Source organism: Toxorhynchites rutilus, chromosome 2, assembly GCF_029784135.1.
Source record: "Toxorhynchites rutilus septentrionalis strain SRP chromosome 2, ASM2978413v1, whole genome shotgun sequence".
NCBI classification, from domain to species: domain Eukaryota; kingdom Metazoa; phylum Arthropoda; class Insecta; order Diptera; family Culicidae; genus Toxorhynchites; species Toxorhynchites rutilus.
Window position 1 is genome coordinate 171,360,074 of NC_073745.1, and position 11,907 is coordinate 171,371,980.

The 11,907-nt window shown below is 42.3% G+C and overlaps 2 protein-coding genes across 2 annotated transcripts; both read left to right on the top strand.

The window, feature by feature from the left end:
* Positions 1 to 793: 793 nt before the first annotated feature.
* Positions 794 to 1,498, top strand: LOC129764473 (uncharacterized). The gene is made up of 2 exons (XM_055763582.1): positions 794 to 1,128; positions 1,195 to 1,498. The coding sequence occupies exons 1-2, from the start codon at positions 883 to 885 to the stop codon at positions 1,387 to 1,389; spliced, it is 441 nt and encodes a 146-aa protein (XP_055619557.1). The 5' UTR covers positions 794 to 882; the 3' UTR covers positions 1,390 to 1,498.
* Positions 1,495 to 2,685, top strand: LOC129766387 (uncharacterized). Its single transcript, XM_055766914.1, has one exon. The coding sequence runs from the start codon at positions 1,495 to 1,497 to the stop codon at positions 2,683 to 2,685; it is 1,191 nt and encodes a 396-aa protein (XP_055622889.1).
* Positions 2,686 to 11,907: the final 9,222 nt, after the last annotated feature.

Here is an 11,907-nt window from a genome sequence, read left to right on the forward strand (position 1 = left end):
TCCCTTGGATCTCAGGAATGGCGCTATCTACCGAATTTTCATTAGTGTCAAATGAAAGGCGTCACAATGCTTGGAATTTGGTTATATGGTGACCTTTTTCCTGCTCCTTCCATTCTAGCGTTTTAGCGCCATTCTGTGTTATCAGTGCTCCAAAGAAGGAAAAAAATAGATTTTTGACCGGTATGGGAAATGAGCTATACGTTCTTTCAGATGGCGAAAAATTACAAAACCAGGTAATCTCGATAGCTTATGGTCTGATAAACAAAATAAGCTATGTAAATGTACATCTACCTTTTGCCTCTAGTACACGAAATTCGATTGTTTGAAAAAAGTCGGGTTGGTCCTGAGCCGACTCCCAAAAGGTGTTCCTAAACCGACCCCTAAATAGTGTTCTTTAACCGGCCCCCTGTTTTTCGGCCATATTGCTGGCTTATAGCAATGATATACAAAATAAGGTAATACACTCCCGGTAGCTAGCAACAAGTTTCACCAGTTTGATAATGATAACGTCACTACAATCTAGCTCCATTAAATCAAACATAGCAGATGAAAAACACCTTTTTCAGAATAACATGAGTGCGAAGAATGAATCAGAAAATGTCGAATTCAGCCATTTACTATGATCATATAAAGCTCTATACAACTGCGTAAAATAATCGTTTACCGTATATGGTGACGAGATCGATAACGATGACATCATATTTCCGGAGTGTATCAGCTCACGTTTGTGTGTACCGTGATTACAATGAACTGTCAAACATTAAAAGAGTTTTGCAACATCATATGTAAACATCCTGTGTTTCAGCTTTTTAACAGGGAAAAAGTAATTAAAAGTGAGTAAACATCATTTTCTAACGACGATTGACCGTAATTTTTTTAGATATGGGACGAACATTCAAGCCAAAAATCCCAAAACGTGATCCGGCGATACTCCGTTCGGCGGTTAAAGCAATGAAATCCGGATGGTCACTTCGCGCAGCCGGACGTGAGTTTGGAATTCCTCGATCAACTTTATTATTACATCGAAAGAATAATGAACATGGACCGCCGAACGAGGAGGAAAGAGCCGTGGGACAGTCGAACGATCAGGTGGACAATATTAAAATTGTGGAGAGAGGCCACAGAATGGTAAATACTATCGTACTAGAGATCTATCGTATATTTCTTTTAATGATTTCTATTCTTGTTTTGAAGGTGTTCAACGCTTCACAAGAAACATCTATCGAAAACCACCTTCTGCATGCGTCAGACATTTATTTCGGATTGACATCGGTTCAAGTGCGAGCCTTGGCCTATGAATTTGCCAGACAACTGGATGTTGACTATCCGCCATCTTGGAATCGGGATGAATTGGCCGGCTTAGAATGGTTTCGCTTTTTCATGTCCTGACATCCAAAATTATCGCTGAGAAAACCTGAAGCCACTAGCTTAGGCAGAGCCAGCGCATTTAATCCAACGAATGTTGCTGCCTTCTTCGCTAATTACTTTCATGTAATGAACGAAATAAAGATCGAACCATGCGATATCTGGAATGTTGATGAAACGGGTGTATCTACAGTGAATAGAACGGTCCGTGTTATATCTCGCTGTGGTCGGAAGCAGATCGGGCAAATCACATCTGCCGAGCGTGGACAATTGGTGACACTTGTTCAAGCTGTATCGGCAACTGGAATGCGTGCACCGTCGTATTTTGTGTTCCCACGCGCACGTTTCAAAGAGTGGTTTTTGAATGGTGGGCCGTCAGGTTCAACTGGAGGAGCAAATCCGAGTGGATGGATTAATGCAGAGTTGTTTCTAGAATTTTTGAAAAACTTTCAAAAATTCACTCGCTGTGACCGTGATTACCCTGTGCTTGTTCTGCTAGACAATCACGAATCGCATCGTTCCTTGGCAGCACTGCAGTTTTGTCGAGATAATGGAATTCATGCTGTGTCCTTCCCGCCCCATTGCTCTCATCGCCTTCAGCCACTAGACGTCAGCGTATTTGGTCCGTTCAAAACTGCGCTTAACAAGCAATTCGAATTATTCTTGCGAATGCATCCAGGGCGCGGCATTCATATTTTCGACATTCCGGCGATGGTGACACGAGCTCTAGAAGTGGGAGCTGATGAAAGGAACATAAAAGCCGGATTTAAAGCCACTGGAATTTGGCCGATGGATTCGGACATATTCAAAGATATCGATTTTATGCCGAGTGCCACAACCAATCGAGCTGAACCAACAACTGTTGAAGACGAAAATGAAAATGAAGAGGAAAGAAATGAACCATCACACCAAGCAGAAGTAAAAGAAACCATCGACCGATCTCTATTCCTAAGTTCGACAATTGAATCGCTTTCGCCATTCCCGGAAGCTCCACCACGCATTCAGAAGAAACAAAGAGGTCGTAAGCCAGGACGGACGATGATTTTGACAGATGGTAAAGAAATTGAAAAAATCGAAGAAGAAGAAAGACAACGTCGTATCAGTGAGATATCCAAGCAGGATAAAATCCAACAGCAAAAAGAGAAACGCGAATATTTAGAAAATGTAAAAATGGAAAATAAAAAGCAACAAGAAGAAAACAAGAAGTTACAAGAATTGAAAAAGAAGCAGAAAGAAGAAATAAATAAACTACAAGAAATAAAGAAGAAGCAACGAGAAGAAATGAAGCTAGTAAAACAAGAGAAGAACATAAAACAGTGAGATAATTGTAATAAATAATTAAAAAAAATTATAAAAATTAATGTAAAATAAACCACAGAGGAATAGGTCAACTAATTTTCTTACTGATTGATATTTCGAATAAAGGGAACCCTAAAATCGTTCGAGAAAATAGGGAATACAATTGATTGTAGGCGATTCTCTAATTGTTTATATCGTTTGAAATCATTTTTATATTCACGTTTCACCCAATCTTGGGATATCATATCCGTCATTTCCGACTTATTGGTAGTAGATTCGCTGCAAAAAATAGGGAGTCGGTTCAGGACCATGGATGGGTTTTAGGACCACCATTTTTGAACATGTCGAAAAAAGGCACTTTCGATTTTGACTCTGTTTCCCCCTTTTTTTACTCTCAAGAACCATTTCGCCTGATAGAAAACATAGTTAAAGAGTTATACCATACATTCCAATGCCGAAGTCGCCAAAAAACAATATTTTTATGTGATGAATTGCCTTTGCAATTTAGGGGGTCGGATCAGGGCCACCTTCCCCTATATCAATGCTTCGCAGCGCCCGCTGAAACATTATAAAAATCGGTTTCCTTTGATCGTTAGTAGCTTCGTTTAATACTATACAATAAAACGGATTCAAACTGACGTAACCAAATTATGCAACAATAATTACTATCTCAAATAAACCATCCACGGTCTCTCTCTTATGTGGAGGACAATTTAAATTGGTGATTGACCTTAAACAAGACTGTGTAACAAAAACATCATTTTGGGAATCCTTTTAGAACTGAATCACATCGCTCATGCTGTACCATTCATCGACAGATTTATCACAAATGTACCAATAGTATCGCATTACAAAACTATTACACATAATCAAGTATTTTGCAGAGCTTTGCTAAATTGCACATATTGTTACCAAATGTCGAAAAACTGTAATTTAGTTAACAGCGGTTATCCCAACCCGCGCTTTTTTCTTAATTTCTTCATTCGTGGTTCTCCCAACTCACGTTTTTTTTTTAATTTCCTCATTCGTGGTTCTCCCAACTCACGTTGCGCTCCAAGTTTGAATGTCATAAAAGTGCGGTTATCCCAACACGCTCTTGTTTTCGTTAAATTGTTACATGTGTGGTTATCCCAACTCACACGACGCTGTTGCTAAGTGGGCAAAAACTATTTCTTCTTCCTTTTCTTTTTTCGCTCATATCGTATCGTATGCCATGTTGTCTAACAATGTGTGGTCATCCCGAGCTCACACGAACGTTGAAAGAAAAAAAAGCAACCTCCGGTTATCCCAACACGCAATGAACGCTCTATTCATGTGATATGGTTGGAAACTTTCGTTTTCGTACACTAACGGCCACCAGTAGTAAGCCCGTTGGAAAAATACCACACTTACTATTCGGTCATAGGAGCTACTTCTTCATACACTATCATTACTCGATCACTCCACATGAAAAACAATCAGACTGATTCCTTGCAATTATTTCGGAATCGCACCCGAGAATATCAAATTCACTTATGATCATTCCATTCAAATCACTCTGGTGGCGCCATGGCAGGGTCTCGCGCTTTGCAGTGTTGAAACTAATCACAATTCATGCGAGCTGTGCCGTATTGCCGGCTCGGACGCCGCCGAAGCTCACCGCTTTCAAACGGACAGACCAGGTAAACGACAAAGTCCTAAACGGGGGGCTGGTTATGGTTGACGAAAGCTATGCGTCTGTCGCTGCGTTAGGGGAAAGCGAAATCCCATTAAAAATCTAACCACTTTGGACGCATTTCGCAAAACCGAGAGTTGTGTGAAAGTCACCTTACGCTGACTGAATAAAAACCAGCAACCGACGACTTTGACCGTATATCACTCGTCATTCTTCCACCGTGCACACTTCGAAGACGTCAACAACAGGTACAACAACATCAGCAGGGGAATCACAGTACAAATAGTCTATTTTTGATTGAAAACAACGAGAAAACATGATTGATTGATTAATTGATTGTGATTGTGATTGATAACTTCGAAAATCTACTCCAACTGACTCCTCAGTCAAGTTTTATGTCTTTATACCATGAGTACCTTACCCACGACGTGCACCCTTCACCAGGCATCTCCAACCAAGTTTGCTTCCCATACTTTTGCAATTCCTCTGTCATTTTTGATCTGTCCATGCGACAAAAAATCCATGGAATACCAGATCACCTACGCTCTAATGTTATTCCGTCGATATTTTCGGAAAATTATGGGAAAGTTGGATCTGATAAAATGTTCTTTACTGACGGTTCATACATAAACGGGTCCACTGGCTTCGGCATCTTCAATGAAAATTCCAGTGCCTCTTTCAAACTCAAAGATCCTTGTTCCGTGTATGTCGCAGAAATGGGTGCGATATACTATGCTCTAGGGATCATTGAAACACTGCCCATCGACCATTATTTTATTTTTTCAGACAGTCTCAGCTCATTAGAGGCAATCCGCTCAATGAAAGTTGATAAACGCTCATCTTATTTCCTAACAAGAATAAGACATCTATTGAGTGTTTTGGTCGAAAAATTATTCAAGATTACCTTAGCATGGGTTCCCTCTCATTGCTCGACTCCGGGGAATGAGAAAGCGGACTCGCTAGCTAAGGTGGGCGCTTCAGAAGGCACACTTTTTGAAAGGCAAATTGCCTATAATGAATATTTTCACATTCCTCGTCAGGACACACTCGTTAGTTGGCAGCGCATGTGGAGTGAAGATGAGTTCGGTCGTTGGTTGCACACGATTATCCCTAAGGTTTCGACGAGTGCTTGGTTTAAGGGATTGAATGTAGGTCGTGATTTCATTCGCGTGATATCTCGGCTCATGTCCAATCACTACAACCTAAACGCGCATCTCTATCGCATTGGGCTCGCAGCAAACAATCTTTGTGATTGTGGCGATGGCTACCACGACATCGAGCATATTGTCTGGTCGTGTATCCGGTTCCATGCTGCTCGCTCTCAGCTCTCTAGAGCACTGAGAGCAAAAGGCAGACAATCGGATATCCCCGTCCGGGATATCTTAGGTAGCCGTGATCCTGATCTTCTGCTTCATCTATACCTGTTCCTCAGAAACGCCGATGTCAACGTTTAATGATGTTCCCTTCGTTGTGTCCCCGTTTTATATCCCTCCTATCCGATCGATAAACTTTTACTTAGTCGCGGCAATACATACACACACTCTTTACAGATACACGGGCCAAAGGTTGTGCAGTCCACTTATGATTCAACAAGAGCCAAAGGTTGTACCGCTCATGACAACTCTACACGAGCTGATGATTGCGCCGGTTAGTGACCATTCTATCCTGGATTCCTCGAGTCGAGAAGACGCACCACGCTAGATATGGGGTACATACTAGGGGGGCGTTGCTGATTAATGGTCAGCTGCATCCAAATAGGAAGTATCCCGTGTCGGGCACACGTACATAGCATTGGATACAGCAACATCCCAATCACGAGAACACTTGTAATACTAACCTCGAGCCGACCGCGAGTAATCGGTTACATATTACTAACATAGATAATAAGAAAAACTGTTAAAATATTGAACTCCGGCCCGTCAGGCTAACGCCATAGGAGCCTTGATAAAAATATATATTTTGGAAAAAAAAAAAGCGAGAAAACAGTTTTCGGTGAACATGCACTTTTACTTCACCGTGCAAACACACGCATCACAGTCCCACACACAGGCAGGCAACGTAATTGTTCTCGTATCGGACGTATCGGAAGTTTTTTGCGTTTTTTTCTCCTGCTCCACGGGTTGAGTGTGCGCCTGGTTCGAAATATTTTATCTCTTGCCCCGTTTCGTTCTACTGTGGTCATTAGTCATCGCATCCACAACGTCTCACACTATCCCTGTATCAAGAACATCCTCTCGTGAACAACACAAAAATATATATGACATCACTGCGTTCCTCCGATTATCCCGTTCGTACCGGATCACCGTTGCATACACGCGGAAATATTTGAAGGGAACTAAGGAATTACCATCATTTTTCACGAACTGCAGCTCATCGTCGATATGTGAGAAGTCACCCAATGTATTGTCCTCGGCCATGCTTATCAGGTCGTCACTGGAGAACCTCGCATTCGTCGACCGTTGCTCGTCACTTTTCCAACAAGGTGCTTTTTTCCTGATTGCGCCACGGCAAAAATTCGATGTGATGGATCAGAAGCGGGTAAACATCAGCTCCCCTCCTGGCAGGATCGCCAAATGTGGGGTCGCTATTCTGCCGCTGGCAAATCGCCCGAGTTTCGCGGAGCCACACAGCGCACGTCCAACCTGTGGGACTGCTGACGAATGAAACTGACGAGCAAGGGAGATGAAAGGCTTCGTTCGGTTCTATGCTAACTGGTGCATTGGTGTGAGTGTAAGCACATCAAGTGACAACTTACGTGCGCACAGCTGAACTGATGGTAGACCCTCATCGGGTTGTCTTGCCTATGCCCCACAGATCTTTTGTCGCATGGACAGATCAAAAATGACAGAGGAATTGCAAAAGTATGGGAAGCAAGCTTGGTTGGAGATGCCCGGTGAAGGGTACATGTCGTGGGTAAGGTACTCATGGTATAAAGACATAAAACTTGACTGAGGAATCAGTTGGAGTAGATTTTCGAAGTTATCAATCACCAATGGATTCATGATCTTGCAACGGATGAGAAATCTGTAGGATAATTCTGTGAACCGAAGAGCAAGCGGGGGTACTCCTGCCAAAACTTCGAGACTCATCGTATGTGTCGAATGCAAACACCCCATTGCTATACGCAAGCAACGATATTGTATTCTCTCCAGTTTGAGAATATGAATCCTGGCAGCTGATCGGAAGCAAAAACAGCCAATTCTAACACTGATAATATCGTTGTTTTGTATAACTGAATGAGGTCTCCTGGATGGGCACCCCACCATGTTCCGGTTATTGTTTGGAGAAAATTGATTCTTTGCTGGCATTTCTGTTTCAAATACGCAATGTGTATTCCCCAGGTACATTTAGAGTCAAAATATACTCCAAGGTATTTGAAAAATATCGAGTGCTTGATCGTTTTGCCGGATAGGTGAAGCTGGAATTGGGCGGGTTCGTGCTTCCTAGAAAAAACGACCATTTCGGTTTTCTCCGTAGAGAATTCGATACCCAGCTTGAGAGCCCACGTGAACAGGTTGTTCAGGGTATCTTGCAAGGATTTTTGCAGAACGGCGGGTTTAGTACCCGTGATGGAAATAACTCCATCGTCTGCAAGTTGTCTCAGCGTGCAGTCTCTAGTTAGACAATCATCTATATCATTGACGTAAAAACTGTACAAGAGGGGGCTTAAGCAGGAGCCTTGTGGTAGGCCCATAAAACTGTATCGAGAAGATTTCAAGCTGCCATGATTGAAAAACATGTGCTTTTCTGACAGTAAATTGTACAGGAAATTATTCAGAATTGGTGAAAGTCCACGATTATGAAGTTTCTCTGAGAGAATTTCCATGGAAACTGAATCAAATGCCCCTTTGATATCGAGAAAAACGGAAGCCATTTGTTCTTTGCGAGCAAATGCGATTTGGATTTCAGAAGATTGCAGCGCGAGACAATCATTTGTCCCTTTACCTCGGCGGAAGCCAAACTGCGTATTTGACAGCAAATTGTTCGCTTCAACCCACTTGTCCAAACGAAGTAGAATCATTTTCTCTAACAATTTACGAATACAGGATAACATTGCAATCGGCCTATACGAGTTGTGATCGCAAGCCGGCTTGTTGGGTTTCCGTATGGCTATCACTCTCACTTGTCTCCAGTCATGCGGGACAATATTCAGCTCCAGAAACTTGTTGAACAAGTTCAGCAAACGCTGTTTTGCCAAGTCAGGAAGATTCTTCAACAAGTTGAATTTAATCATGTCCGACCCCGGAGCTGAATTGTTACATGAGAGGAGGGCCATTGAGAATTCCACCATCGAAAAATTCTCATAGTCGCATTGGAGCGGAATGTCGCGTACGACGCTTTGGCAGGAACGGAATCGGGACAAACCTTTCTTGCAAATTTGAAAATCCAACGGCCAGAGTATTTCTCACTTTCATTTGTATGGTTCCAGCCACGCATTCTCCTAGCCGTATTCCAAAGAGTGCTCATAGCGGTCTCCCTTGACAAACCATTGACGAACTTTCGCCAATATCCACGCTTTTTTGCTTTAATCAGACCTTTTAGTTTGGCTTCTAGAGCTTGGTGCTTTCGAAACCATTCCACTAGTCCAGTTTTCCGGAATTTTTTGAAAGCGGATGATTTTTCAAGGTAGACCTTTGAACACTCCTTGTCCCACCAAAGTGATGGAGGACGACGTCGGAAAGTGGTAGCAGGAACACGTTTCTTTTGAGCTTGAAGTGCGCTTTCGTAAATCAAACTCGATATAAAATTATACTCTTCGAGTGGAGGAAGTTCATGCATTGAAACAAGTGCTTCAGATATTATTTCTGCAAATTTTCTCCAGTCAATATTTTTCGTGAGGTCATACGCAATATCGACTGACTCACGAGAACCTGATTCATTGGCGATCGATAAAATTATTGGCAGGTGGTCACTACCGTGGAGATCTTGGATTACCTTCCACGTGCAATCCAGGGATAACGAAGAAGAGCAAAGTGATATGTCTAGCATGCTTGCCCGTGCAGGGTTGGGTTGGCTATTCTAGTTGCTTCCCCAGTATTCAAAACTGTCAATTTGAAGTTGTCACACAGATCATAAATCAAAGTGGCACGGTTGTCATCGTAGAGTGAACCCCATGCTGTTCCATGGGAGTTGAGGTCACCTAAGATTAGCCGCGGCTCCGGCAGTGCCTCGATGATATCAAAAAACTGATGGCGGCCAACCATAGTTTTTGGAGGAATATATATCGAGGCAATGCAGAGGTCTTTGCCATTGATTTGTGTCTGGCAAGCGACAACTTCAATGCCTGTCATCGATGGGAGAGTGACTCTATAGAAGGAGTGGCATTTTTTGATCCCCAATAGTACGCCACCAAACGAGTCATTTCGATCGAGGCGAATAATGTTGAAATCGTGGAAATTCAGTTCGTCGGCTGAAGAAAGCCATGTTTCACAGAGGGAAAATACATCACAGTTAGAACTATGAATTAAAAATTTTAATTGATCTAGTTTAGGGATGATGCTTCTCCAATTCCACTGTATTACAGTGGTCAAATCCTTGACCTCTTGCACTGAATCAGGCATCGAGGGAAATGAACGCTGCTAAAAAACCACATTTTTCTTTCAAAAATGTTCTCATAATCGGAAGCAAACATAATACTATGCTTTTAAGAGGGTCATTTATATTTAAAGCATTTAAAATATTGTCCACCAGGTCAGAAAGCGCAAGCAAGCCAGATTGTGGCTGTTGCCTCGACCGCGAAAAAGGAACAGACGTGTTGGGCTCTGCTCCGGGAAGTGCTGAGGACCCCTGGTGCGTAGAAGAACCGCTTAAACCAGGAGGTACTTGCTTCGGTCTATTCTCAGCACGTTCGATACGAGGTTTCATTCCAACTTGGGAAGTTTCGGTCTTCTTTCTGGGGAGTGATGGAAAAGAAATAATTTTTCTTTTCCTAATGGCACCCTGCGATGTACCGGAACTTCCTGCATTGGGAGCGTCTGCAACAGGCTCGTCGTTCTGCAGAATGGAGTAGGGATTGTCCTGAGTCATTGAGGCGGAACTCTTAAGCATTTCTGCATAAGTCCGCTTGGAACGTTCCTTTAAGGAACGCTTGAGTTTTTCCCCTCGTTGTATGTACACCGTGCATTGAGAAAGATCATGGGGGGCCCGTCGCAATGAAGACACTTGCGCTCTTTTGCGCAAGAAGTCCCATCATGACTCTCTCCACAATCTGCGCAACGTTGTTTATTGCAACAATAGGCGGCCGTGTGACCGAGTTGCATACATTTGTTGCATTTCATTACCCGGGGTACAAACAACCGAACAGGTAAACGAAGAGCACCTATTGCAACGTAGTTTGGAAGAGCGGAACCCTCAAATGTCACTCGAAAAGAGTTTGTCCGTTTGTCATTTTTAAGTGACACAGACTTCAGTCGATCGCATTCAAGAATCTTCACACTTTTATGTGAGGAATTCTTGAAGCGACCGACAAATTTACTTTTTAATGTGTGTCGATACAAAAATGGTTGCTGTTTGAATTTATATTTACATTGATATATACAGTGCTGCCGGAAGGGCCATTTGTCATTTTATAAACTTGGTGAGGGGTAATACATTGAATATCCCATCATAATTAAGGTTTTTTTCTTCAGACGTGTTACCATAGGTTGACCGAGTCGCCTTGCTAGTGGATTTGGATGATTCTTCACCTTTTCCGCATATTTCCTCCTCGTTTTATGAAGTTCTTTATTAACCGTCGCCATCTCTAAATCTCGATGTATGACACTATTGCGGATGTACCAAGGGGCGCCAGTAATTTGTCTTAGCAGTTTATTTTGTACTCTTTCGATGATTTCGATATTACTTGCTGAAACTGTTTGCCATAGTTGACAGCCGTAATGCCAAATAGGTTTCAGCATGGATTTGTATAGAAGTAGTTTGAACTCTAGTTTTAATTTCGACTTCCTCCCGATTAGCCAATGTATTTGTTTTGCTCGCATCTTCAATTGAGTTTTCTTTGCATCTATGTGTTAGATGACGGTTAGATGACGATCTAGATGTACACCAAGATATTTAATTTCATTCGATTGAGGTACTTCAGATCTATTGAACTTGATTTGTGGGCATGTGTCCTTATTAAGCGTGAACGTAACGTGGACACATTTTGTTTCATTTACTTTAATTCTCCATTTTTGAAGCCACTTTTCCACGACCGTTATGTGTTCCTGGAGATCCCGTGAAGCAATCGTTCTGTATTTGTGACTGCTGAGAATAGCTGTGTCATCTGCGAATATTGTAGTCATTAAGTTAGGCGCGGTCGGGAGATCAGCTGTGTAGATGAGATAGAGAACTGGTCCAAGAACACTGCCCTGAGGAACGCCAGCATAAATTTCTTGCTCTGGTGATAGAGTTTGGTTATACCGAACATGAAACTTTCTTCCCAGTAGATAAGAACGCATAATTTCATATACTTGTGGTAGCATATTTTTAATTTTATAGAGCAGTCCTTCGCGCCAGACTTTATCGAAAGCTTGAGCTACATCAAGAAAAAGCGCTGAGCAGTATCCGCGGCCTTCATATACTTTACGAATTTCTTCTATCAATCGGTACAC

What these genes read in the sequence shown, in the direction of transcription:
- LOC129764473 (XM_055763582.1), top strand. Translation starts at nt 883, where the DNA reads ATGGGACGAACATTCAAGCCAAAAATCCCAAAACGTGATCCGGCGATA. An exon ending in TGGAGAGAGGCCACAGAATG is followed by an intron (nt 1,129 to 1,194) that starts GTAAATACTATC and finishes CTTGTTTTGAAG; the next exon opens with GTGTTCAACGCTTCACAAGA.
- LOC129766387 (XM_055766914.1), top strand. Translation starts at nt 1,495, where the DNA reads ATGAACGAAATAAAGATCGAACCATGCGATATCTGGAATGTTGATGAA.